At 60.3% G+C, this 26617-nt stretch overlaps 2 protein-coding genes across 8 annotated transcripts; both read right to left on the bottom strand.

Moving 5' to 3' along the window:
- Window positions 1-539: 539 nt before the first annotated feature.
- Window positions 540-8364, bottom strand: THEG (theg spermatid protein). 6 transcript variants are annotated; one of them, XM_037504876.2, is made up of 10 exons: window positions 7990-8364; window positions 7452-7565; window positions 7200-7222; window positions 6710-6771; window positions 5815-5945; window positions 4736-4853; window positions 3472-3631; window positions 3233-3311; window positions 1917-2023; window positions 540-907 (listed from the first exon to the last, which is right to left on the bottom strand). In XM_037504876.2, the coding sequence occupies exons 1-10, from the start codon at window positions 8313-8315 to the stop codon at window positions 669-671; spliced, it is 1359 nt and encodes a 452-aa protein (XP_037360773.1). In that variant the 5' UTR covers window positions 8316-8364; the 3' UTR covers window positions 540-668. The 6 variants fall into 6 exon arrangements, with proteins under 6 accessions (XP_037360773.1, XP_037360774.1, XP_037360775.1 ...); XM_037504877.2 differs by having other exon boundaries at window positions 5876-5945; window positions 7200-7271; XM_037504878.2 differs by lacking the exon at window positions 7200-7222 and having other exon boundaries at window positions 5876-5945.
- Window positions 8365-20559: 12195 nt separating this feature from the next.
- C2CD4C (C2 calcium dependent domain containing 4C) lies at window positions 20560-24207 on the bottom strand. Of its 2 annotated transcripts, none has more exons than XM_037504226.2 (2): window positions 24175-24207; window positions 20560-23605 (listed from the first exon to the last, which is right to left on the bottom strand). In XM_037504226.2, the coding sequence occupies exon 2, from the start codon at window positions 23565-23567 to the stop codon at window positions 22302-22304; it is 1266 nt and encodes a 421-aa protein (XP_037360123.1). In that variant the 5' UTR covers window positions 23568-23605; window positions 24175-24207; the 3' UTR covers window positions 20560-22301. The 2 variants fall into 2 exon arrangements, with proteins under 2 accessions (XP_037360123.1, XP_037360124.1); XM_037504227.2 differs by lacking the exon at window positions 24175-24207 and adding an exon at window positions 23990-24014.
- Window positions 24208-26617: the final 2410 nt, after the last annotated feature.

The raw sequence follows: 26617 nt of genomic DNA on the forward strand, positions 1-26617 counted from the left end.
AGTTGAGGCCCCCGAGATGGGAAGATCCTGGATTCCCCAGGGGCCAGTGTCCCCACGAGGAGCCTTATCAGGGAGCAGGAGGGTCAGGGCAGAGTTGGGAAGACCCTGCACCGCTGTGAGGGTGGGGGATGGGCCTGGGTCCGGATGTGGTGCCTCTAGAGGCTGGAAGAGGCAGGAGCTAGATTCTCCCTGGGTTTAGCCCGTTGGGGCTGTGTCGGATTCCGGGCTCAAGGAATGTTGGAGGGAAAAACATGTGTTCTAGGCCCCCCTGTGTGGTGACTGTCCCGGCAGCCTGTGGGGACGGTGGTCTTCCCCAAGCTCCCTGACCTCAGTCCTCACCTCTGTAAAGGGGGAAAGTCACCCCCCAGCCAGGTCACTGTGAAGTCAGAACATGAAAGACGCCTCCAGATAAGGTGGTCTGGACATAGGGTTTCTGAGGAAAATCTGAAGTTGAGGGAAGCTAGGGTCTCACAGCAAAGAGCCCCGAGACCGAGGGGAGCAGTGATGTGGGAAGAAAAACGGCACAGATGTGGTTGGGTGCACACATAAATATTATTATTGTCTTTATCCTCCGCCTTCCAGCCTCCCTCCCTCTTCCAGGCCAAACGCTCAGAGAACACAAGGTTAGGATGCACTTGGGTGTTTACTGGGAACAGGCAGGCTGGCTGTCACATTTTCTTGGTGATACTCTTGGGGGTGGCGAGCTCAAACAGGCGTGGGGAGGCCCGCGCCACCAAGGAAGCGGGGGAGACGTGGTAGGGGTCGTAGCCCTCGTTGAGGTCCTTGCGCACTTTGGGCTGGGCCAGGGAGATGATCCGGGGACTGGCCACAGCCTTCTTGGTGACCTCCAGCACCTTCCAGCGCGGGTCACGGTCAGGAATACACTTGTCCGATTGGGTCTTGGGCGCTGGAGGGGGCGGGGGAGAGAGACGGCCTCAGGCATGCCGAACGGATCGGTCTTCTAGGTTAAGACGCCAAGTTCGATGGCGTGTGAGCAGCTGGTGAGTGTGGAAACACAGAGACGGTCCCCCCGCACGGGAACACCAGTGGCCAGGAAAGGGGAGGCAGCTGTGACACTCGCTGCCACGGAGAGGGGCCTGGACACACGATGCTCAGGGAGAGAAGGAGACACGTGAGGCCACTGAGGAGAGACGTCCAGGACAGGCCCAGAGAGAGGCTCGTGGTGCCCAGGAAGGGGATGGTGAGGAGACGGCTGCTGATGGGGACGGGGCTTCTTTTGGGCATGTTAATGCTCTGAAATGAGGTGGTGAAGACAGAGCCCCGAGGCATGACTGGGTTCTAAGCTCAGGCTCTAAAAGCAGCAGCCCTGGAAGCTGATGGGGGCAATAAAATGCCCACCGCTGTGCAGCCGCCCCAGCCCGCTGCTCTCAGGGCAACCTGGGCGCAAAGAGCGCTGCTGCTGCTGCTGCTGCTTTGGGGGCAGGGGCCCTGGAGGGCAGGGGTACTGCCAAAGCAGGCAGCTTGCTCTGAGGACTGGCGGCCACCCCTGCAGCAGTTGCCATGCTCCATGGCGCTTTTAGAGCAGTGCCCGCAGGGCAGCAGGGCAGGGAAACTGCTGCCAAAGGCTTCCAGGATCTCTGCTCACTTAGAGCATTGCCTGCCAAGCCTGTCGTGCCCCAGGGCTTGGGCCGCAGGGCAATAGTGATGGTTGCACAGTGAAGATATTTTTCAGACTTTCGAGTTGTGTGCTTCAAATGGGTGAATTGTAAAGAACAAAAAAAAAAAAAAAAAAAAATCAAATGGCCACAAGTTCCAGATGGGGAGCTGGAGGGGCACTCAGGGACTGGTCAGGAGTGCCCTGGTGGCCCACGTGAGAAGGGGTTAGGTAGGCCCTTCAAAGCCCTCCCTCCACCCCTCTGACCCTGCGTGAGGGGAAGGCAGGGAGGTATCCTTACCTATGTGGTGCTGCACACCCAGGTAGGGCTGCCCCCTGGGTGGGGTCCTGTCGGCTAAAGATCTCCCACCACATCCCTCTGGGCTCCTGCCTTGCTGGCCAACACACCTGCAAACCCGCCAGGCCCTCTGCATTGGAGCAACTGCACGGCTGACTTGGTCATGTGAATTTGAAGCCTGGATTGGGCTCAAGATTTTTTCTATTTAATTTTAATGGATTCAATTGAGTTATTTAAGTGACATAACCATGTGGTCAGCAGCTGCCAGGTGGACAGACCCCTCTCAAGGGCAGAGACACAAGTTCATACAGATTCTCTCTCCTCACCTCCCAACTCTGGGAACCCCTGTCCTGGTCAGCTCAGGTGCCCAGAGACACATGGGAAGGCAGGTTCCATGTGTGGAGCCAAACAGGGTGCTCAGAGGGGCCTTCCCCGGAGGGCAGGCGACACCAGGCAGATAGAGCCTGTGAGCGTCAGGGACAAGTGTTTCAGCAAGAGGAAGGGCCAGTGTGCAGCCCATAGCGAAGCGAGCCCAGCGGGAGAGCCTAGGGAAGCCAGGAGACCATCACGGGGTGGGAGGGTGCACAGAGCACGGTGGTAGCCCCAGCAGGTTGAAGCAGAGGAGGATGGACTCCAGCTTAAGCTCAGCAAGACTCTGGCTGCCACAGGGAATGTGGGGGGCAGCACAGGGAGCACAGCATGAGGGTGGTGCAGGGTTGTGACCAGACATGGGTGCCATGGGGTGCACTCTGGGCAGGGTCTGCCTTGTGCAAAAGGCAGAGCCCGCGTGTGGCCGGAGGAGTGTGCCCGGGGGATGAACATGACACACGCACCCGAGGCCTGTGTGCACGCCCAGGGGGGACACACATGGCTGAAATTTCAGGTGGGGCTGCTTTTTTTATATGCTCTTGTGCTGCTTTTGTCATCAGGGATAGGAATGTCATTTATCTTAAAGCAAAGGGGAACAAAGGCAGATGACACCAGTTGAAAGCTGCCCTGCCCCTCAGCATGGCTCCCTAGTCCCAGCCCTGTACCCCAAACTTCTATTCTGCTCCTGTCACAGGGTGCCTGGAGCACGGCCCCGATGTGATACCTTCCTGTTGCTGAGCACCCAGAAAGCCACAGTGAGAAGTCACCCGGCTTGCTGGTCAGCCAGGACCTCCTTCGCTCTCAGGCCGAGAGTGTGGCTGGCAGCTGCACCCCTCTCCTGTCGGGTGACCCTCACTAAACTGCTAGAATCATCGACTGGCGCGCTCTCTAAATTCCTCTTGTGATATTAAGGCCAGACAGACACTGTCAAACATCAGCAGCACACCCACCTGCCCCCAAGAGTCCCCCAGGCAACAGCATCTGCACAACAGCCCCTCTGGCTTCTGTTCTCTTCCCTGGGGGAGCAGCCTGTGTGAATTGTCCACAGGGATGTGGTTTACAGTTTATGAAGGAGATGAGGGAAAGGGAAGTACAAATCTGGCAGAGGTGGGTCTAAAGTTCAAGTTTTCTGACTACCACCCTTTGCCTAGGACCTCAAAAGGAACAGAGCCCCAGGGGAGCCACTTACCGGCCAACTGAAGGAGACGATTATAGTCTGACGCATGTGGCTTAGGCTTTGGCATGGGGTTCCACTCTTCCAACAGGGTGGCTGGAACCCTGGGCTTTGCCAAGCACAGGATCCTCGGACTAGGAACAGCCATCTGGGCTGCCCGGGATACCTGAGATACCTGGAAACAGAATTAGAAGAAAAGCATGAAATAGCCTGTAATTCCTCATAGGGTCCTGACTAAAAAGACCCCATAAACATTTAAAGATGAATGAGAAGAACTTAGTTTGCAATGTGTTTGGCAAAGGATTAGTATCTATCATACATAAAGAGCTCCTCTAAATCAACAACAAAAAATGGCGGCCATGGCAAATCACATAGGAGTAAGCATAATGGCTAATAATCCTCCCTGTTGAGCAGGGAAATGTAAATTAAACAACAATATAACACTCTATGCCAACAAATTCGGCAAAAATATGACATCTTGGCAAGAATGTAGGAGAAAAATCTTCATGCATAACTGATGAGAGTAATCTGGCACAAACACTCTGGAGAGCAAATTGTCCCTCTCAAGTCAAGTTGAGCATGCGCTTGAGGATGCCACATAAGACACTGTCACACCTGACCACACGGCAACAAGTGTGGCGATGTTCACACAGCCTGGCAGTCATGACAAGCCATCAGAAACAGTTAGTTGCCCACCATCTGGGTGGAAGAAGCCACACTCTCCCTAGAGATTGTGAGGGGTTGAGGGAATTTAGGGTGCAGCGGGTGGTGGGAATGGGATTCTGGAGCAAGAGGTTCTGGATGTGAAGGGAGAGTTCTAGACACAGAAGGGAGGCTGAGGAATCTGCCTTTGGTCTGACAAGGAGGCACATGGTGGAGGAACACTCAAGATGGGCCAAACTCTGCTGAGCCTTGAATTCTGGGCTCAGGAATCTGAATTTCACCTGGGGAACTGGGGAGCTATAGGTGTGTGGGCATGGAGAGGACACAGGCGGTGCCCCAGGTCACATGTCAGCCTTTAACTGGATTAGATTAGGGTTTTGTTTCAGAATGGGCTGCACTTTTTAAATCTCTGCAGTGGGTGTGTGAGCAGAGTGCCCCAGACCCATCTGACTGACGGGGCCGGGAAGCTGCTCTCTGTGCAGGTTTCAAGGCCATGAGAGCAAGAGACAGTTTTTCCTTCAGTAAAACAGCCTCGTATCTGCTGCTCTGAGGCCAGTTTCCTCTCTTCCTGGACCTTTACCCCAGTCCCTCAGGACAGAAAGTTTCAGAAACCTACCTCAGTCATGTTTATGCTCCAAATGTTATTCCGGATCCGTGGGGTAGCCAGCTCCCTCAGGCGACCAGACGCTTGGTGTTCCAGGGTGCACCGAGGGATGGGCCAGATGGGAGTGGTCCTAGGGATGTGGCATTTCAGACCCCCGCTGGGCCAGGTGCGCCTCTTCTCACCCCCTCCCTGATTCTGGGGATAAGGGAAGCCTAGGACCTGGAGGCTTTGAAACATCTCTAGGAGGGGATCATACAAGAACCCCTGAGGGAAGCCCCGAGGGCCCGGGGCGCTGCTGCCGCTTCCCAGCTTGTCCCTGTCCGCCTTCAGGTCAAGCACCTGTGTTCCCCTCTGTGGCAATGGTCTCCTCCCCACACCCCATCACTGAGGCTGGGGTCAGGGTTTGGACACCAGGGATCCTGCCATGAATACTGGGAAAAGTGAACTTCACTGAACTTGCTGGACCCCCAATTCCTAAAATCAGGTCTCAGCCGTGCCTCTGCCCCGGCAGTGAGTCCACGGGCAGACTTTTTTTCATATTTTCATGTCTCCGAGGCTGGGACGCAGCTTATAAACGCTGCCGGCCGGATGTGTGCTGGGACGTGGCCATTCACACCAGAATAAACGCAATGAAGTTACGTGCATTGTTGTGCTACAGATGCTAAATCTAATTGCAGTTTGAATTGTCTTCCTCACAACGACAGGCCTAACAGCAGCACGAGGAACATAGCAACATGTCTGGGTTGAAAGTGATTCAAAAACATTCAGACAAACTTCAGCTAATTTATTTCAGTTATAGATTCCGTGTCATGTATCCATGAGGACGGGGGATTAAAATCTGTGTCTAAATAACTCTAAAGATCACTTTCGACAGGTGTGAAAATTCTAGTGGTAAGAAAGAATTCTGCTATAAAAATAAATAAAATTAAAATGTGTCCTGCAATTGCTGACTTCTCAGAGCCAGCAGACTCCGCGCAGTGATAAGGGAAAGCAGAGGTGAGATGCCAGCACCCCTCAGGGGCGGCGTGCACCTGCCCGCGCTACCACCCACTCGGGGGTCACCTGGCCCCAGGCCCTAGACACCCCCCCACCTGCTGTCAGGGAAGAGCAGTTTCCCGCCTGGCTGCCCTGAGATGGCCGCCCGGCCCTTGCCTGTTGTTGTTGTAATATTCCAAGTAGAACCTCTTCGGTCGAGCCAGCTCCTCCACTCGGCGGGAGACAACTGTGAAAAGTGGGAGCAGCCCCAACTTTAAAACCTGCCCACCCTCAGGGTTCCCTGCCTCCTGAATTCAGCTTCCCACGGGTTGGGGCAAAGGCAGGGCATGAGGCCCCGACAGCCTGCGGGGAGCGCCGGCCACGGCCCCCACTGTGGAGACGGCAGCCACAGGCCCGAAGCCCCTGGCGCGGCCACGCGGGTGGGAGCAGCAGCTCAGGCCAGGCAGCGACTCCACTTAAGTTTTCCAGGGACTCTGGTCATTGTTGGGGAGACTCTAAAACCCCCAAGGGGGAAGCTGCCCTGTTATTTCTCTCCAACAATAAGCTGTTTTCCAAAGTTCCATGTGGAGGGCCTCCGTGCTCTCCAAAAGTGCAGAAGCCATTGTGGATGGGACTTTGTGTGAAGTCAGCACCACCCCCCTTTTCAGCTGCCGTGGAAGTTAGGATTTCCCCTAGAGAGCTCGCCTCAGGGCCCTGGCTTCCAGGGCCAGCCTCCTCAGGAGACAGAATCCAGGGATGAGACCCTGGAAGACTGGGGAGCACAGTCCCCAGGGGGGAGGACAGACACTCCTGGAAATGTGGGGGCAGGGAGGAGCTGCAGGGACTCCTGGGAGAGTTAGGGTTGGGGGAGATCCCCTGGCCTCTCCCGCTAAAGCCAAGCACAGGTGGGTGAGTTGGGGGTGAGGCAGGAGGCGGGGGCGGCAGGACAGACAGGGTGGCGCGACCCAGGACCCAGGGTGGCCCCAGCAGGGCTGGGTGGGCTCCGCCTACCTGGCACTGTGACCGTGAGGGTGGTGTCCTCGAGGAACTTCTCTGTCCAGTACACGGACGGCCTGGAATACAGCCAGGCATGGCTCAGGGTGAGGGAAGCCAGGCACAGACTTCCCGTGCCCTGCTCTGCACCCCAAAACACAGACAGGAAGACGGTGGTGCGGGGCGGGGTTGCTGGTGGAGGGAGGAAGGGGTGGTGGGAGAGAGCAGCACAAAGGAGCTCTGGGGCTGGGGTGTAGATTATTTTGAGCAGGGCTGATGTTCAGAGAAAGGGGAGCTGGAAAGAAAAAAAGGCATAACTAAGAGGAGTGCCAGGGCCCTCGGCGGGCACAGGCCCACTGCGGGGCCAGCAGGGGAGTCCAGAGCGCAGGGGGAGGGAGCCCCCAGGGGGGAGCCTGTCACCCACCCTGTCCCTGAGAGAAGGAGCATAAATCAAGTGACCGGACCCCCCCACATGGCAGGAGTGGGGAGGAGCTGCCCCGGGACTCACCAGTAGACACAGAACTGCAGGCTCTTCATGCGCGGGGAGACCCAGGTGAACCCCTGACAGCAGAAGGCCTTCCTGCAGCAAGACAGGCCCCCACGAGCCGCCGTGCTCCCGCAGGCCCCACCTCAGTCTCCGACCTCCCTTGGCACCCCCCCAAGGGCATCGTCTGGGTGACAGATGGAGCCGTGGGTGGCCTGGGGAGGGTGCAGGGTGACCGCCAAGGGCCGCTCCCTCCCGCAGCCCCGCCCACCTCACCTGTTTTTCAGGACCTGCCAGTTGATCTTGGGCTTAGCCAGGTCATAGATCCTCCGCCGCCTCCTGCACCTGGGCTTGGAGATGCTGGGGACCCCCGGGGAAATGGACAGCCGGCTTTGGGAGAACGGGAGGCTAAGGTCACCACCTCGGAGACCCAGAGGCCTCGACTGCCACACCCCGTCGCCCCCTGACCTCTCCGTCCAGGGAGCTCTCTGGGGAGAGCGCTGCCATCACAAGGACCCGGATGAGACCCACCTGGACCACCAGGCAGAGGTGACCCCGGTCAGCCCCCTCCGTGAAAGGGAAAAACCCTCCCGGGATTGTTGCGATTATTAAATAAGACAAGGTTTGCTCATCACCAACACATACCAAGGCCGGCCCCAGAGGAGAGGGGGCTACAAGGAGCGCCCCCAGGGGCCCCCAACCGGGGGAAGCAGGGCCTTTGCACCAGGGTCCGGGCCGCCCGCACCACCAGCCGCCCCTCCCCCTCAAGCCTGCCTCCCTCCCCTGGTACTTCACCCCTGCCCCGGCTGCCCACCTCATCTCAGGCACGGCCTCCTCCGTGTCCTTGTCCAGATCCTTGTCCAGATCCAGCTCCTGCCCCGAAGCGGCCTCTTCTGGGCTCTGGTCATCCAGGAACTCCTCTGCGTTCACCTCCTCCTCCGGGAGGGCCTCTTCCTCTTGGACCTCGTACCCCAGCTCCGCATCCTCCAGGTCCTGGGACTTGATCGAGTCCCTGGACCCAGGGCTCTCGAACACCGTCCTCTGGAGGCTCAGGGCATCCTCCTGGCCGCCCTCAGACGGGGCCTTGGTCTCTGAGCCGCTGTGGGCGTTGCTTAGTGAGCCTGGCTGATCGTCTGCCATAAGCAGCTCCCCTGGACCTGCAGCCTCGCTCCCTCCACACCCAAGTGTGTCTGCGGTCGCCTGGCGACACGAGAATGTCCCGCCCGTGTTCCGGCTCCACGTTCCGCTGCCCGCACACTCTCAGGACCCTGGTGGGGGCCCAACGAGGCTGTGTGTGGGGCCATCGCTGCCCTAACTGTGGCCCCTGCCTCTGTCCGCTCCTGTCTGGCTTCCTCTTGCTCCATACGCACCCTCGGTGCACCCCCGCCTCGGGCCTCCGTGCTGGCTGGCCCTCTGCCCGCACTTCTCGGTGGGATCCACCTCCCCTGACCGCTCAGGAAAGCGCCCAGCCCCAGGTCTCCCTGTGTCCCCGTGAAAAGGGACACACCCAGGGAAACAGGGCTGACCCAGTCGGTGGGTCCGGCCCTCACCCGCGTAGGTGCAGCAGGTGCAGCCTGGAGCCTGATAGCAGGTCGGGACCCGAGAGCAGGCCTGGTGTGAAGCAGAAGCAGGGCCCCCTAAGTTATGAGCACCAGGCCCACGAGGGATGTCCAGTACAGTTGCCTCTGACCCGCTGAGCTCCTCGGCGCCTGCCTGGCCTCAGGCAGGTCCAGTCTGGGCCGGGGCTGGACTTTTCCCCGGGGTATCAGGCTCCAGGCTGCACCTCAGAATGGACCGATTTAACTGGAGCTTGACCAGCACCAACCAAAGAGCTGCAGTAAGACCAACCCCCTCCTGTTTGGCAGTTGTGCAGAGTAGTGCAGACCCTCAGCCCCTTCTGGTGCGGTGCAACAGAGGACCGTACACCTCCCAATGCCGACTGGAGCTCCCATGCGTGTCAATCAACTAAAAAGACCAAACAGGTTCAAAAGTGGGCACCCTGGTGCATATTTAAGTCAGGCTCCAACCAGCTTGAAGAGGACTTGAAGAGGCAGCTGGAGAGGTGGCTTCATGGGGAAGGCCCGCGATGGGCTCTAACACTAACCCTGTCCGCTGGCACCACGCCTTCCCCGGCCTGAGCTCCGAGCCTGCCCCTGGCATTGCCCGCTGACAGGCACCACTTGTCCTGTCCTAGGTATCTCTAAAGAGCTGGCTGCTGTGGGCTTTGTGCCCAGCACCCCTGAGCGCGGTCACACGGGTCCCTCTGATGCACCGGGCACCACCCCCTGCTGTGATGCCTTTGGTGTGGCTGTCCTTGTCCAGTGCTGCCCGGCCCGGCCTTTGGACTGCTGTTGCCGGCTGCTGTGGTGCCACCTCAGCTGAGACCCGCGAGACCTTCCCGACCTGAGTCGTTCATGACCTTAGAACTGTCACCACTGCTTCTGGCAACAGTTGCCTCTAACTTTTTGCCTCTAACTTTTTCCTTTCTCCCAGCTTCTCTCTCCTTGGTAACTAAACCCTGATGTCGTTGAGCCCTGAGCCCTGAGTGGTCTTGCAGTTGCGCGCAGGCAAGCACTGCTTCAAAACAACCACGACAGGGTTTATTTACCTGGGGAGAAAGAGAGGCAGCGACAGAAACACGGAGAGAGGGAGGAAAGAGACTCGCAGGCCGGCGTGAGGCCACACACGGTCTGTCGTGCTGACCCTGAGCAAACCCAGGGGACAACCGGTCCGGGGTCCTCGCCTGCACGCTCGAATGCCGGACACAGCCCCAAGCAGCACAGTGCGAGAGACAGAAAGGGGAGTTGCGGGGGAGAGAACTGACAGGCTGGCGTGTGGCCAGATGCTGTCTGTCCTATTCTCCAATAGTGTCCACTTGTTATAGGGCAGCCCCGATATGGAACAGGTTGCGGCCTAGGGTGGGGGTGGAGTCCACAAAGCCTGTGTGGAATTAGCTTTAGGACATCCTTTCCCCCTAACACACTGAGCAGAGACCGAGGTCCACACCCAGGCTGTTCCAGGCACCCTCAGGCAGGAGTCTCCAAAGGCACCACTCTTCGCCCGCAGCTTTGCTTCCGGAGCCCAGCAGCTTCATTGCCCAAAAGCCCAGGGGGTTTAACTACCAAGAGTCCAGCAGTTTACCTGCCCGAAAGCTCAGCTCTGCCCTGTTTCCCATCAGCCCCACTCAGGTGGCGGAGTTTGAAAAATTCCACCTTCTCCCATCAAGTTGACATGAGGGCATGAGTCTAAAGCGCCACCTTCTACATCCAGTTGGCCGTGAGCACCATCTGCTGGCCCGGAGGTTGCTCCGCACTGCTCCTCCTGCGCAGAGAGACCATTGTCCGGGAGACGCCGGCTGGCAGAGGAACCTCATCCAATCAGCCAGACTGGCCGAGCCGGCCAGACCCTACGCTGTCCTGTGGCGCTCAGCCCAGATGCACAATCCTAGGACGAGAAGGCTCACCTGCTCTTGAACCAAAAGCAAATTTGTGTAAACTATTGCAATATACACCCAAGAAACCCCCCAGAAGCAAAATTCCTAAGAGGCTGAAAATGATCCCCCTGTGTACACCCACAGAATCTCCCAAAAGACAAAGATGAGCTTCCACACACAAAACCCTGTCAGATAACCCAAACCAAAACTGAAAGGGAGAGTCGCTGCACGGTGTTGGGACCCGGGGCCTGCACATGGCGAGAAATAACACTGGATCCCAACTTGACTCGTTTTCTGTTGCTGCACAACAAATCACCACACGTTTCGAGGCCAACAGCAGTAACAAGCACTGACAGTTCTCAAGGGCAGCGGTCAAAAATGGGTCTCACTGGGCTCAAATCAATCACTGGGCCCAAGGTGGCAGAGCATGGACCAGCACCTGGTACCCTGCCCGCCACACTCACACACTTTCTGGATCCCCGGGGATTTGGCCCCTAGACCTAACTGCCATCAACTCCTCCCATGCCCGCTCTCAGGACGTGCCACCCAACAAGAAGGAGAATCCTTCTTTAAAACCGGTAGGAGTAGGGCTTCCCCGGTGGCGCAGCGGTTGAGCGCTGGGTTGCGAAGCTGCTCGCGGCCTCTGCGGCGCCAGTTCGATCCCTGGCTGCTCCCCGGCCACCGGAGGAGGGTCCCGCATGGCGCGCAGACCTCTCCTGCCGCCCGCTGCTCCCCTCAGCAGTGTCCTTCGGTCCTTCTGCCTGCTCTGCTCCCGGCTCTGGCTCTGGTGAATTCTCTCACCCTCCCGTGCTTCTGACTGTACCCAGTGCATGTATAAACAAAAAAAAACAAACAAACAAATAAATAAAAAAAAAAAAAACATGCCTCTATAAAATAAATAAATAAAATTTAAAAAAAAAAAAAAAAAAAAAAAAAACCGGTAGGAGTAGCTTGACTGACAGCGCGGGAGGGAGGGAGGCCTGGGGTGCAGCCCCACTGGTCCCCGTTGTCAAGGAAAGAAGCCGAGAGCTGAACCCACCAGGCTGAGCAGCAGCCCCGGCTGCCACAGGGAAGATGCCCAGCCAGCGCCCCTTCCTCCCAGCACTGCCGCGGAGCAGTGAGGGATGGGGCCCTCTGGATCTCCCAATCCGCACAGGCCCTACGCAGAGCAGAGCGCTGTCCCGCGGGGCTCAGCCCAGATGCGCAATCATGGGAAATAAAAAAATCACCTTCACAACGTCAGGCCTCTAACTCGGGGGCTCTGTTATGCATGATGCAAACCTGAACCCGCCCCCTCTGTCTTGCTTGAGCTTGTCACAGTGCCACGTTGGCCTGCAGGAGCCTAATCCGGGAGCTCCCTCCCCTCACTTTCCATGATTCTCCTGAAATACCACTTCTAGAAGGCTTCCCCGACCCCCGCGCTGAAGTGGCTTCCTTGATTCCATACCTAAATCCACAGGAATTTTTGTTGTTGTCGTTTCACAGCATCATGATCTTCCTTTCCATTGCACTTTTAGCAGACTCAGTGTCTTTTTAGGCATTAAATTATGAGCTCCACCAGCGAGAGTAACTTGGGGAAGGAAGGAATCCAGAGTCCGCCCGCGCAGAGGGAGCAGCAGCACCGCGCGCTGCCCGCCAGGTGGCGCTCCCCGCACGAGGATCGGGACTCCCCGCGGGCGCGTTTTCGGGGACCCGGAGCTGCCGGCATCGCCACCCGTGAGCCTCCCCCAGGTGAGTCCTGCAAGATGGGCTTCAAATGGGGCCTCCCAGGTGGCGCAGCGGGTTGAGCGCAGTGCAGTGAAGCTGTCCGCAGCCTCTGCAGCGCGGGTTCGATTCCCGGCCGGCCAGGGAGCTACCCACATGGCGCGGCAGACCTCTCCTGCCTCGCCCGCTGCTCCCCGCAGCAGTGTCTTGGGTCCATCTGCCTGTTCTGCTCCCGGCTCTCTCTAGTGAATCCTCTCACCCTCCCACACCTCTGACTTGTACCCCAGTTCTTGTATACATAAATAAATCTTTAAAAAAAAAAAAAAGGAAAACACAAACTCACACCATGTGACAATTTAGCCTGCAAGTGCAATGTGGCCTCTTTCACGCTGCCCAGGGCCAGTACCATCTCCAAACCCGTGGGGATGCCTACCCCTTCCCAGGGAGCCCTGCCCTTCTCTGGGGACCCACCCCTCCCCTGGGTCTGCCCCTCCCTTCCTGTGGGGTCTGGCTGTGCTCTCCCTCTGGGCTCGCCCCCTCCCCTTTCTGGAGCACCTTCTCCAGGGCTGGCTCCCAGGAGGCCCGACCCAAGCTCATCTGAGCTGTTGCCTGCTGACCTGGCCACCAGCTTGTGTTGCCATGGCAACTTGCTTGGGTACCAAGGCACCCCCCACCACCCCAGATGGACATCACTGGAGCAGCTGGTGACATTTGAATTCAGACAGTGGGTTTGCTACGAGCATCGCATCCCTTGCAACCCCCTGGTTGTGGTGGCTGCGACGGCTGAGAAGAGAATCCTGGGCTTTAGAACATACGCGATGGCACTCGGATGACTGGGTCTGGTGCGTGGGGCTCTTGGGTCCCTCCGAGAAAGAATGCAGATGTGCCCGTTCATCAGCACAAGGCAGGTTTATTACAGGAGGAAGGCAAGGGAAGACACACGCCCGCACAGACAGGCGGGCAGGAGCTGCCTTTCGCCGGAGCGAGGGCTTCACGGATCATCTTCCTGGATGAAATGACCACGGGGTTTATCACCTTGGGGCTGGGCTGGGTTGGTTTTCTGTAACCAATAAACCTCTGCCCCCACCCCTGCCTGAACATCTCTCTGGCCCCACCTCCAGTTCCAGGAAACTTCCATCTTAAATTTTCCTGCTCCAAGCGTCCATCCTGTGTAATGATGTGTTTGCGGGTGAAGAGGCGTCACATTTCCAACGAGGCCGTGCCAGGGCGGTCCCCAGGGAAGGGAGGGTGCGGGTTCCCTGCCCACCCAGGGAGGGGTGGAGCTGGGCAGGGAGGGAAACGCCAGAGAGGACGGGGAGCTGGCAGGGAGGAGATCAGGGAGCCCTGGAGGAGGCCCAGAGGCCTGGACTTGTACCAGGGACATGGGGGACACAGAAGGGGACACACGGAGTCGAGACACATAGAGACATTTGGGAGAAATAAGGGTGAGAGCCCCGGGGTGGGTGGGGGGGTGCGGTGGTGGCGCTGACAATGGCAGCAGATACTTTGATTTGTACTTTGATTTTGCTCCTTTCATCCCAGGCTTGCCCGGCCCCTTCTGCCCCTTTCCTGAGGTCCCCCAGAAGGTGCCTTGACTTGTGGTAAGTTTTCAGGCCTCAGTGACCCCACTTTGGGCCAAACCTATGTGTCCAAGCATTTGCCCACGAGGGGATGGGAACTTTGGGTGTTTATGGGGAAACTATGTTCCAGGGCAGGGAGAGGGGCAGCCCAGGCCCCCCAAACCTGCCTGCTCTAAATGGGTTCTGCCATCCGCCGCATCAACACAAAACATAGGAGATTTTAATGGGAAGGAACTTTAGTACAACTAGGAAACAATACAGGAAAGGCAAAGAATCTAGTTTCTAAATCAAGCGCCCAAAGTTACCCGTCCCCTCGTGGGTAAAAGTCCATCCACACGGGATCGGCCCAGAGCAAGGCCCCAAAGCCTGCCACAGTCTAAAGCATCTTCCAGTGGGGACCCACAGAAAAGGGTCAGAAACAACCAGATAAGTCTGGAGTAAAAAGAACAAAATCAAAAGCAAGACAAAAACCACCATGGTCACCTCCCCACGGGTCTCCCCCACATCTGTGTCACCCCGTCCACGACCAAAAGGCAGGCGCAGTTTCTCTACGTGTCTCTCGGCTCCATGCGCCTCCTCCAGGTCTCCTTCTGGCTCCATCCTGCTTCCTTCCTCCCTCAGTCTCCTCTGCAGCCTCTTCTCTCTCTGCTCAGCTCCACCCTCCCTTGGGTGGGATAGGGAACCTGGACCCTCCCCCTTTCCTGGGGACCCCCCTGTTACAACTATATCCTTTCTCTTCTTCCTTCTCTATACACAGTTCTCTATTAAAGTTCTTTCCCATCAAGAGTATGCTTGTCTTTATGAGGATGATGCAGAACCTGTTTGGAGCCTGCACATCTGGGGGTCCCTGAGATCCCTCAGTCTGTCCACTAACAAAGGGTTGAATTGTCTGCCCTGATATGTTCAAGTCCCAACCCCCAGCCCATGAATGCTGCCATAGCTGATAATGGGGAGTTCGCAAATACAACCAAATCAAGAGGAGGTCGTGTTGGAGCAGGTGGCCCCAAATCCAGTGAGTGGTTCTTATAAGAAGCAAAAGAAGACCGTGGAGGACAGTGGTGGAAATTGGGGTGATGCGGACACAAGCTGGGGGTACCAAAGGCCACAGCACCCCCGGAGCCTGGGAGAGAGGTCTGGGCAGACCCTCCCCTGAAGCCCCCAGGAGGCCCCCCTGGTAGACTGGACTGGGTAACCCCCAGGTTGGGGATGGGAAACAGCAGCTCCCTCTGCTGGCCGATCCTGTGGGTCAGGGGCGGGGACAAGCACGAGTGTCCAGGGGTGTCAACTAGCAGATGGGAGGGTCAGGTGCCTTCTCCCAGTCTGGGGGTCGCCTACCAGCACCTCTGAAGTGACCGTGCGCCCTCCCAGATGGCTTCCAAGTGTGTCCCCAGAGACAAAAGCCAAGCGGCTGGACCCTTTACGTGCTGACCTTGGCGGTCACAGACACTCCCTGCTGCTCTGAGCAGCCACAAGCCCACCCAAATTTCTGGTGGGGACACACCGACCCTCCTCCTGCCGGGGACAGGTGCGGTTCTGGAGGAACATGGGGGTCCAGAAATCCCACCCCGGCGGCATTCCCGGAAGCCATGTCTGGTGAGCAGGAATCCTGTCTTGGCCTCCCCTGGGCCCCCCAGCTCCCAGCAAAGCCTGGCAGCTCACAGGGACACACACATCAGCCTCATGCCAGGAAAATTACTCAGGACATGGAAAGGGGCAAAAACACCACCGCACGCCCTTCCATCCTCAGGCCAGGGCCTCCTCTCCCCCTGCTCAGACCCTGTCAGCCATTGGGGGCTCTGTGGGGGCCTAAGGGCATCCCTGGCCCCACCCACTCACTGCCCCTACTTTGCCTCTTCCAAGTCTTCCCCAACTTCTCCTCCTGGCAGCGGAAGGGGAGGCGTCAGAGGCCAGAGCAAGAGGGCCTGACCCGGGGCTTTGGGATGAGGGAGGGCAGAAGAAGGAGAGAGCCTGGGAGCCAGCCTGGAGGGAAGAGGCGTCTTGTGTCGCCATGGCAACCCAGGCCCTGCACTCCCAGGGAAGGCTGGGGCTGGGGTGGGGGTGTGGGAGTCAGGAGGACTGGAGGCCACAGCCTCCACTTTTTATACCAACTGCAAGTTGGCGTCACCTCTGGCTCTGTGATTCCCTGGAGGGACTTACAGAACTCACGGGCTGCTTCTCTCCAGATCAGGCCACAGAGAGCGCGTGGCCGTGGGAGAAATATGCCCATCTCCCTGGCGGGCTGACTCCCTCGAGGACCCACACAGGCATGACCGGGACCATGGCCCATGTGTTGATCCAACTTCCAGCTCTGCTCATGCCCAGCCCACCCCCGCCTGGTCTTTTGGGATGGCCAGCCTGGTGTGCTGGCGCCCAGATCATCTCCTAGACCCTTCTCTGGGTGAGGGTCATTGTCAGAAGGGAAGAAACTGCTCACTGTCAGCCCCCAACCGTCCTCACCAGCACAGGCTAGCATACAGGGTTCTGGAGGGGAAACTGAGTCACCAAGAAGGGAACTTCCCCCTACATGGTGTGGCCAGGCAGGGTCTGGTCACTCTCCCCTGGAGGGCAGGGAGTCAGGGCCTCTCGAGGGTTAGGGAGCCAGAGGCTGTGGAACCCAGAATGCTGAGGCTGAGGCCTTGGTGTCTGCATTTAGCCCTGTTTGATTTCCTATCCTGTCATCTGCGAGCTGGGGGGCTCGGGGCAGGGGGCACTTTACTTGCCTGTGCCTCAGTTTCCCTAACTGTGATGGGATCACAGTCTTGGTGAGGATTTAGTGGGCCTTTCTGCTCACCCAGTGTGGACCCAACACACAGCCCTGCAGGGTGTGTTCACATCTCACACCTGGAGAAAAGTGCTGTAACATCGCCATGGTACAGAGGGAGAAACTGAGGCCCAGAGATGCAGGTAGCCAGCCTGTTTGTGAGCAGCCAAGCCAGAGCTCCAGCCTTTGCAGCCAGACCAGTGCCTGAGTCTAACCTCGGGGGCGCGGGGCAGGGAGAGGGGAGTCAGCTGTTCTCTGGGGGTGTGCCCAGGCCTGCTCCGTCTCAGGCTTCCTTTTTTATTGAAGTCATTTTTCTCTGACTGCCAGCGGAGCGGGCGCCCCGCCCTCGGCTGGCAGTGGAGCTGAGAAGAAAACAAAAGCTTAATTAAATCCCACTCTGGGGAAGGGGGGCAGGTGCAGGCCGGAGAGGCCAAGGGAGACCCGCCTGGACTCGGTGGGGCTGAGGGTAGCCTATAATTATCACCCTAATGTGATTATATTAATTAGCACCGCTATGCTGTGCGGCCTCAGCCTCGGGGAACACAGCTGTGCACTGGGCCCTTCCACGCAGGAGCTCCCAGCCTCCCAGCCCAGCGTTCCATTCCGTGTGGGAGCCAAGCTGCCCCAGGGCATGCCTGTCATGGGGCAATCGGGGCTGTGATTCCATCACAGATGCTCCTTGCAGGTTGGGATTCAGGGCCTCAGAAATGGAGATGCCAGGGAGGTAGTTGTGCCAGGGCCCGGGAGGCTCATGGGTTGCCAAGGTGAGCCTCCGATGCCAAGGAAAGGGACTGGCGAGCCACAGGAGGTCAGGGCAGGGTAGTGGGGAAGGCAGGGACAGGCTGGGACGGCGTGTGGCTGAGGCTGGGGTGGAGGGCTGCAGCCAGCTGGACCCTGGGCCTCTTCCCTCTACGTTGGGAATGTCCCTGCCACCTGTGTCCTCGTGGTTCAGGTTCTGCTCCTCTGCAATGCCCATCGTGGTCAATCCCCTGGCAGGAAGCTTGCAGCCTCACTCGGGGCACCTTCCCAGTTCTGTGCATGCACAAACCCACGCCTTCAAGGTGTCGTCCCTTTTCCGTGTCAGACTAGGGCACCCCTAGCTGTTCCTCCCTCCTCAGATTGAAGACTTGCTGTATCAGTGTTCTCTGACAGCACAGAACTAAAATGGTGCATGGCATGGGATTCAGGCACAGCTGAATCCAGGTGTCCACAGGCCACCAGGCACCTAAATCCTCATTTTTGACTGCTGCTCCTTGTGCCAGCTCCAGCCTGAGAAAGGAGCACGAATTTGTGATTTGCACCATGTTAGGTGCCCACAATAAGTGGGCTCAGGGTCCTCCTGAGTATAGGGAAACTAGGGAGGGCATCTGGGCCAGAAGGAGAAATTGCTGGCACTTCCTTCATTTGCTAACGACCCAACCTCAGCTGGGATGCCTTGGGTGCAAGCAACAGATCAATCTGATTGCATCCACGTGAAAAGTGGCATATAACACCAGCAGGGAATATAAAAGGGGCCTGATTTTGTCGGGGTGGGGGAGGGGTTGCCCTCAGGAGAGGCTGCAGGCTGAGACCTGGCAGCGTGAGATCGCAGGCACATGGGTGCACACCCAGAAACTCAGGCATGTGTCCCACGCATGCTCTATACTACATGCTTGCACTCGTGTGTGGATGTGCCCTCACTGATACACACACACACACACACACACACACACACACGACTGCACTCATACACACAGCCACACCAACCCCACACATGCGTGCACACGGAGGCACGTGGTTATGTGCAGGCACACACGGGACCCGCATGCACTCAGGCCGCCTGGCAGCTAGTGACGGGGGGAGTGAGAAGGCGCCCGGTTGTCCTGGCAACACATCCTGGGCCCTGACCAGGCCTTGTTAGCGGAACTCGTCTGGCAGACTGCCAGGGCTGGAAGGTCGTGCAGGACCCCAACCCCACACAAAGCCTCCTGGTGGCTTCCTGAGGGCCCCGACCACCAAAGCCCCATGGAGAAGAGGACAAAGGAAGGTGTCGGGCTCGGGTCAGATCAGGAGCCAGGCCCTGAACGGGGGCCCCTGCCCTGCCATGTGTGAGGGGGAGACACAGCTCAGTCCTGGAGTCCCTGGGGAGAGACAAGGCTCTGCCCTGGGGGGCAGGGCATTCACGGTCCTGGAGAAACCCAGCTACAGTGTGGGCCCCAGGGGAAGCACCCAGTCTTGCCCGCACTCCCATCCTGGGGTGTGAGTTCGAGGCCAGCTCCTTGCTGAGTGCCCTCTGCCCCTTGGCATGAAGCAGGCACACTCTGGAGGCTGGGAGGCAGAAGCCAGGGGACAACGGCAGGCGCAGGCAAGGGACAGCAGCTGTGCACAGTAGGGCTACGTCCAGACCCCCAGCCTGGCTCCTCCCGTGACTAGGGGCTTCCTGTTTGGGCTTTTGTGAGGCTTCCAAGGGGGTCTTGTTTCCGGCATACAGCAGGAGCTCAATCAATGCCCGTCGGCAGAGTGACTAAATACCCAGCTGTGTCTGCCCTTCCGGGAGGCTACCCAGTCCAGCAGGGGCCACCTGGTCCTGCCAGCCCTGCACGGCTGGTGCTGGCCTATGGCTGGGAGAGCCCCAGGGCGGGCTTTGGGCACTGTGCAGTGAAGGCCCCACGGGGCTTTGGCCGTGCAGGCCCTGGAAGAGCAAACTCGCCTCAGAGACTCCTCCGTGTCTTCCCAGCTGCGGAAATTTCATCCCAGACCGGATGGCATGATTCTGTGCCTGATTCCCAGCGTCCCTGAGAGTCCCCGTCTGGGAGACGAGGGAACTGTTGCCTGGGAACTGCTGCCTTTTCCAGCCTTGCCTCTTTCCCCCGAGTGGGCACCGAGGAGGAACTGACACATCCCCGTAGAACAAGCCAGCGAGGGCGAGGCTGGCAGCACGCACTTCTCGGGCGTCAGTTTCCCTGCCTGTCAGACAGAGCTGAATCTGCAGGAACGGGGCCTGCCGGCCGAGCTCCGACTCCCGGGGGAAGCCCCCCCCCGCCCCTCCCCGCCCCCCCTCCTCCTCACAGCGCCCTTTCCTGCTCACACAGGTGGCGGTCCCTGCCACCGGGCCCCCCAGCGCGCACCCCCTCCCGGCCTGCCTCCACCAGGTCAAGGGCTCTTCTGGGCTCACCGCACCCACTCCAGGGCAACGCAAACAGGCCGGGTCAGAAAAGCAACCGAAAATAGCAGCCAGACTAGTTCCTTAAGACGCGGGCGCCGGTGGGGGTGCGAGGAGGCGTGTGAGACCCTCGCCCTCCACGGCTGCCTTCCGGGTTCCCCAGAAGCCACGCGGGAGCCCAGAGATGGAGACGCCCAGGCCTCCCATTTATTCCCCTGCCGGCCCGGGCCTCCTGGGTGCAGTGCCGGAGGCAGGGACACCTTCAGCCACGAAAAACCCGCACCGACCCTCGTGCCAGGTGCAGGCCGAGCCCGGAGGCTCTGCTAGCCCCGGAGGACACGGGCGCACGGGGAAGAGGCTCCTCTCCCTGACCACGGAGCGGCTGCGAACAGGAGGCCTCCAGGACTCTCGCTGCTGCCCTGGCCCAGGGGTCTCCAAGTTCTGTGACGAGGGCAGGCGCTCCCCTCCTGGCTGATGCGCTTGGGCTCAGATTCCCGCCGGGCGACCGCCTGGGGACCCGGGCCGGCTGGCAGCGCAGGCTCTCCGGGAGAGAGAGGGGAGGCCACGGTGATGGCACCGCCTGGCCAATCTTGGCTCCAAGTACCTAGAGCTCAAATGGGGCAGACCGGACCTCACTGGCCCCTGTCCTGGCTCTCCATAGCTGGGCCATCTGGGGCCAGTTTCTGAAGCCCCGGATTCCCTCAGAGTGGGGCACAGATGCCCTCGGGCCTACTGACAAGGGCTGTCATTGTCATGGGGGGCGGGGGCAGCGTCACTACCTGCTGGAATCTCGCTTCCCTGCCTCCACCCCCGGGCAGGAGGGCAAGCTGGAGGGCTCCAAAGGGTTGGGGGAGGGCCGCTGCCATCCTCAAGGCTCCCGCCATCCTCCTGGAATTCAAGGCAGAATTCTTCTCTTGTTATTAAACAGCAAGGCAGGCAGATCTCCACCCCCGCGTTCTTGAAACACCTTTATTGCACTAAAAACAGCATTTATAAACAAACACACTTGGGGGAGGGTTTCTTAAAGATTTACCCACAGTCAACTTCAAACACAAAGACATCAAACAGTGCAGGGAATAGAAAATGTGGGCCCCGGAAGGACACCAGGGCCTGGAGAGGTCGGGTGGGAGAGCAGAGGGGCCCGCAGACCACCCGGAGCCATCCACGCCTCTTCCAGCCCACAGGCCTGACCCTGGCTGGTCCCCCATTCCAGAGTGAAGGAGGAGTCCCAAGACCCCAGGAGCAGGGAGCAAGAAGGAGCAGGATGGAGGCCGGCAAGGGTGCAGCAAGGCACCCCAGCTCCCAGCCCCTCAACCTCAATCCCCAGGTTGTGCTGGTTTCTCACCGGATGCGCACGGGCAGAAGGGGACACGTGCCTCCCCCTGCCTGGCGGGGGTGGACCCCACCGTGGGATGTGGAAACCGAGCGCAGGAGGGACAGTACTTGGACAGGGAGGGGCACGCCGAGGCCCGGTGGACTTCTCCGGCCCACCCCTGCCCCGCAGGCACCCGGGAGAGGTGGAGGGGCTGGCCTGGGCTGGCCCCTGCCCCCAGCGGCGTATCCATTTCAGGAAGCTGGGAAACTCCACAAAAGCCACTCGAGAACCCACACACTGAAAGCTGCCCTGCCCAGCCCAGCGGTGCCCACTGCCTGCTCCTCTGCCCCACCCACCGAAGCAAAATCTATTTACACACGTGGAGTAAACACCACAGGCTCGGTCATTTGGGCCACCCCCCTCCCACTCCACCCCCGGCATCCAGCTGCCAAGGGCGCCACAGGGCAGGTGACAGGGGCAGCAGGCCCAGCTGCAAAGAGACTGAGGGGCAGCTCTCTGGCCTCTTCTCAGCCGCCCCCTCCATGGGGTCACAGCAGGTGCGGGGGCTGCCAGGCCTGGCCGGAAACAGCAAACTGAGAAAGGGTGGGAGGCAAAGTGCGGGAGGGCCGTCTCCCTGGAGGGACGGGAAGCATCGCCCTGCTTCCTCTCCTGGGACCCTCCACTGCCAGGGCCCAACCCTCCTCAGCCCTGGGCACCCCAGCCCCCCTACCCACTCCCACTTTGGACCCTGGAAGGACAGGGGCTGCCCAGAGCCAGCCTGCTGGGAGGCTGCAGTCCCACGGGCCCCGCTGGCAGGAGCCAGGCCTGCACCGCTCTCCTCAGGAGCCTCTCAGCCATCTGGCCGCCCCCTGGCAGGGGTTCCCGGACACTTCTGTCCGAGAGGGACGGGGTGGCATCGAGGTGTGTGGACCTCAGGGATGGGTAGCAGGAGGGGGGAGAGAGACAGCCCTGCAAGGTGGCCCCTCTCGGCTGCCCTGAAAAAAAATCAATCCGTGAAAAACAATATCCACTGCCAGCTCCAGGGCAGCATCCTGGCCCAGCCGCAGCGCAGTGGCCTCCCTCCCCGCCTCCCTCCGGGGCCTCCCCGGGCCAGGGGCCAGGGGCCTCCTGCTGTCAGGGCCCAGGTGGGGAGGGGAGGTGGGGTCTTCCTTGCGCAGGGAGGGCAGGGCTTCACAAGAAGGGGAGCAGGGAAGTCAGGGGCAACTCCTTCTCGGCCAGCAGCGTGTCCCGCTTGAGGCTGCTGCCCTTGTTGACCACCTTGATCCTGAGGGCCAGCTTCCGGACGCTGGCGGGCCCCAGGCCGTCGAAGAAGAAGTCCTCGTTGAAGACGGGGTGGCGGCTGTTCTTGATGATGGTGCTGCGCTGCTTCTGCAGCTTCCCGGGCACCAGGCACAGGCCCACGCAGCAGTTGATGCTGCGCGCGTCGCAGAGCCGGTCATACAGGCCCTCGGCGGCCAGCAGCCGCACCCGCAGGCGGGCCTGGGCCGCCTCATACTCGGCCAGCAGCCGCACACTGCCCCGCAGGCCCATGCGCACGGCGTGCTCCGCGCGGGGCGCCAGGCCCGGCTCGGGGCCTGGCTCTGGGGTGGGCCGGCGGGGCAGGCGCCGCCGGGTGCCAGGGCTGGTGTCGGGCGTGCTGTCATCTGCAGACAGCGAGCCGTGCCGGCCCACCGAGTGCTTGAGCTGGCTCACCTTGGCCTGGCTGTCCTGGGCGAAGCCTTTGAGCAGCGACATGGACCGTGAGAGTAGGGGGGACCCGAATGGGGAAGACTCAGCGGAGGACCCCGTGTCGCTCTCCCCGCCACTGAAGTAGCGGCTGGGGCTCATGAGCGCCCCGCTGGCCTCTCTGGATGCCCCGTCACCCCCGTTGGCCTTGGCGCCCGCCTGGCGGCGCCCAGCACCCGGGGAGCCGACCTGGGACAGGGCCCCGTGCTCGCTGTGGAACAGGGACTCCTTGCGCCGCGTGTGCGGGCTCTCAGCCAGGGTGGCGAAGCCGTAGGCCGTCTGGGCCTTGGGCACTGAGGGCAGGGACATGGCGCCCACCGCCAGGGAGTCGGTCGCCGAGGCTTCCTCTGCTGGCCAGTCCTCGGCGCTCTCAATCTGGATCACGTGCCGGGTCGCGGCCTTCAGCAAGTTCTTGCTCTCGGCCGCCAGCTTGGCGGGGAGCCGGGGGCTCCATGGGGCTCGCCGGGGGGAGGCCGGGGCCGGGCCCGGCTCCGGCTCTGCTGCGGATGGACCCCCCTCGGCCTGCCCCTCCGTCTCTGGGGGTCCCACCGGCAGCTTGGGAGGGATGAAGAAGTCGGGGATCTTGTCCGGGGTGAGCACGTTGCTGTACAGGGGCCCCTTGGAGGCCTTGTCTCCCCCCTCGCCTCCTGCGGCACTATTTTCCCCAGACACCCGCAGCCGATCCAAGAACCACATGTTGGTTTTCTTCATGGGGGCGGCAGGAGGTGGCCAGGGGGCCTCTGCAGCGTCTGAGAAGAGAAGCAGGGGTCAGCAGCTGCAGGCCCTCATGTTTGGGGGGGGGGCAAGAGGAGGTCCCCGTACCTGTTTATGGAAGTTACCTGGACACAAGGCCAGCTGAGTCACCCCGTAGCCCCAGATGGGGTTGGGGTGGGCTTAGCCCCCCAGGGGGGTCCCCTTAGCTTCCCTGCACCAAAGCCTAGGGAGCTGGGGGGTCATCCTGACTCTTGGGGGCCCCCAGGGAACAGCGGCCCCTCTGGCCCCCATCCACCTTTTGAGGATCTCAAAGCGCTTTCTAAAGGCTTCTACCTCGGTCCAGAGGGGAGGCACCCCAGGGGGTGGGTGGACCCCCTTCCCAGAGTCCCAGTTCCGCCCTCCCCCAAGCTCCCACCCACCTGTGGCTTCTCCCAGGGCACAGGGCTCCGGCGTTCCGGCCGGGGAAGGGAAAGCAGCGGAGGTGGGGGGCTGGCAGGCCAGCGAGCTGACCCCTCCCCCTTCTGTCCCCCATCCCCCAGCTCCGCTTGGGGTGAAGACGGGGTCCTGGTGGCCCTCGCGGAACCTGGCGGGCGCCTGCACTCACCTGCCCGCGGGTGCTGCGCCGCCGGGAGTGCGCGGGCCGGGCTGTCCCGTGGACACGGACACGCGCGGTCTCGGCACCTGGACGCGGCCGGAGCTTCCACTCGGCGCCGCGCAGTCGGGCTCATTCACCGGCGGCGGCGGGAAACCGCCCAGCCCCGCCGCCGTAATCCTCCGAGTACTGCCGCCCGCGCCGCCCCCGCCGAGCCCGGCCGCTCCCCGCAGTCCTGGGGGGCGGCGCCCGCTGGCCCTGGGGACCCCGGGACCGAGGGGGAAGGCGGGGAGAAGCAGGGGTTTGGCCGCTTGCCGACCCCTCTGTCATTCAAGTCTGAGGGTCGCGGGAGGCTGGGCCCCTGGGAACCCCAAATCTCTGCCTCGGTTCCCCGGCGAGGGGCGCAGATCCGCGTCCCTGGCGAGCAACCTTCACGACTAGCGAGGACGAATAAAATCACAGCGGTAGTAACAGCCACAACTGAATTTATTGAGCGCTTTCAGGACTCAAGGTCCTTCCCCCATATCTGAAGTCCACACCACCAAGGGGCAGGTGCCACTGGCCCGGCCGCTGTGCAGATGGTTTCCTTCCCTTCTGGAAGTGCGCTAAGGTGGTTGCTGGTTAACGGGCAGCCACTTAGCAAAGCCAGGAGGGGCCACTGCCTCCCTGGAGCGTCTCCTAGATGGGGACACGGATCCGGGTTCCAGGGCTCAGCCGCAACCAGGGACACAGCATCCCGCTTGTGGTGCATCGCCAGCGGAGGGGTGCCAGCGGGGGGGGGGGGTACACTGCAGGTGTGGGGCTCCCCTGACAATATAGCATGTGATGGGGGAGAAGGTGCCAGCCTGTGGCTCATAGGTGAACAGAGGGCAGCAAGACCAGGCCTGGCCCTACCCATCCCCCAGCTCCACAGGGGTCCCCCTATTCCACCTATCCTGCCAGCCCCAACTCCCTGCTCCCTCACTCCTTGCTTACCCTCCCAGCCTCAATGTTCCCCTTCTGGGACCCAAAGCCCATCAGCCCTGAATCCAGTCTCAGTTTGCGAGATGCCAACAAGATAATGTAGCTCCAGGGCTACCCTGGGGCGGGCCAACCCCTTGCTTTATGAAATTACAATTGTCCAACAAGCCTCCTGTGTTCTGAGAATATCCTGAGCCTTGTCATGGTCCCATCAGGCACGGCGCTGGTCTGGGGTGGCCCCTGGGTCAACAGCAGAGAGAGAGGGAAGGGGGAGGTGGGCCCCAGGAAGGCCTCTCCCCTCCAAGCCCTCCTCTTGCACTAGGAGTAAGGCGTAGTGGAGCGTCCCATTGTCCAGTTGCGAGAGCTCAGCTCAGAGGGGGCCATGACTCACCCAAAAGGCCCGTCCCAGCTTTGCTCAGCCAGCAGATTCTAGCCCCTCTCTCTCTGTCCTGGGGGCAGCACTGGGGTGGAGAGCACGGGGGAAGCCCATGTCAAAGAACATGTCACTCGCTGCCACCTGCAGGAAGCCCACCCAACTTGCAGACTTGCAAGCCTGGGCTGGCCCACATCATAACCTGAGAGTCCCCTGAATCCCCACATCAGTTCCATAAAGAACATTCTCGAGCAGCTACTTGTCCCAGAGGAAAGGTCGCGGTGATGTGACCCCTGCAGTGTCCCCAGGACGCGGGGTCTTTAATAAATACGTGCCAAACACATGGACAGATAAGCACTATAAAGGGAAGGCGAGTCCTGGAATGGGGTGGGGGGGGGAGCTGAGGGCCACCAGGCGCCTTCCTCCATTGCATGGCAGGACAGTGGACCCAGGAAAGAGGAGTGAGCACTGAGCCTGAGAGGTGGGGGGAGTGACCCCAGGCCAGGCCTGGGATGGGGCTCATATCGCTCCCCCAGGGCAGCTGCAGGGGCGCCTCTCCTCCCAGTAGGGTTTGGGAGGAGGTGGGAGGTCCCCTCCAGTCCCTGGGCTAAGAAAACCAGGACACTAATCTGGGGTTGCCTGTCTGGGTTGAAACCCTAATGCCAGCACTTCCTGCGGGGACTTGTGTGTGTCTCCTCCTGTCCGTGGGCATAAAAACTCTCCCTGCGTCAAGTCAGAGTGAGGATGCAACAGGCTACTAGCTGAAAAGCAGGTGTGTCACCTGTCATCTTACGGACACTGCTGCCAGCCAGGAGAGGGGCTGCGGTGGGCGGGACTTGACAGGCTTTGAAGCAAACCTCAGAGTCCTGCCTGACCCCGCGGCCACGGAAGGGGTGAGGCAGGGAGGCGCCTTCCAGCTGGCACAGGAACCTCTCCTGGCTAACAAAAGCTCCTGCTGTACTCGGCACTGCCAGCCCCCCACGGGCACTGTGGCCTTCTGGGATCACAGGTGGCAGGCTGGCTGCAGCGCCGCCGCCACAGGGAGGCCAACCAGGATGTACTCGCCGGCCCCCCTGCTCTGAGTAGCCCCACCTCACATTGGGTGGCCTGAGTCCTCCACTG

This window comes from Talpa occidentalis, unplaced genomic scaffold (assembly GCF_014898055.3).
Source record: "Talpa occidentalis isolate TD23 unplaced genomic scaffold, MPIMG_talOcc4v2.1 talOcc4.12, whole genome shotgun sequence".
NCBI lineage: Eukaryota > Metazoa > Chordata > Mammalia > Eulipotyphla > Talpidae > Talpa > Talpa occidentalis.

What these genes read in the sequence shown, in the direction of transcription:
- THEG (XM_037504876.2), bottom strand. Translation starts at nt 8,315, where the DNA reads ATGGCAGACGATCAGCCAGGCTCACTAAGCAACGCCCACAGCGGCTCA. An exon ending in GAGGCCGTGCCTGAGATGAG is followed by an intron (nt 7,566 to 7,989) that starts GTGGGCAGCCGG and finishes GTTCTCCCAAAG; the next exon opens with CCGGCTGTCCATTTCCCCGG. An exon ending in TGGGGGACTCTTGGGGGCAG is followed by an intron (nt 2,024 to 3,232) that starts GTGGGTGTGCTG and finishes GCGGGTTTGCAG; the next exon opens with GTGTGTTGGCCAGCAAGGCA.
- C2CD4C (XM_037504226.2), bottom strand. Translation starts at nt 23,567, where the DNA reads ATGAAGAAAACCAACATGTGGTTCTTGGATCGGCTGCGGGTGTCTGGG.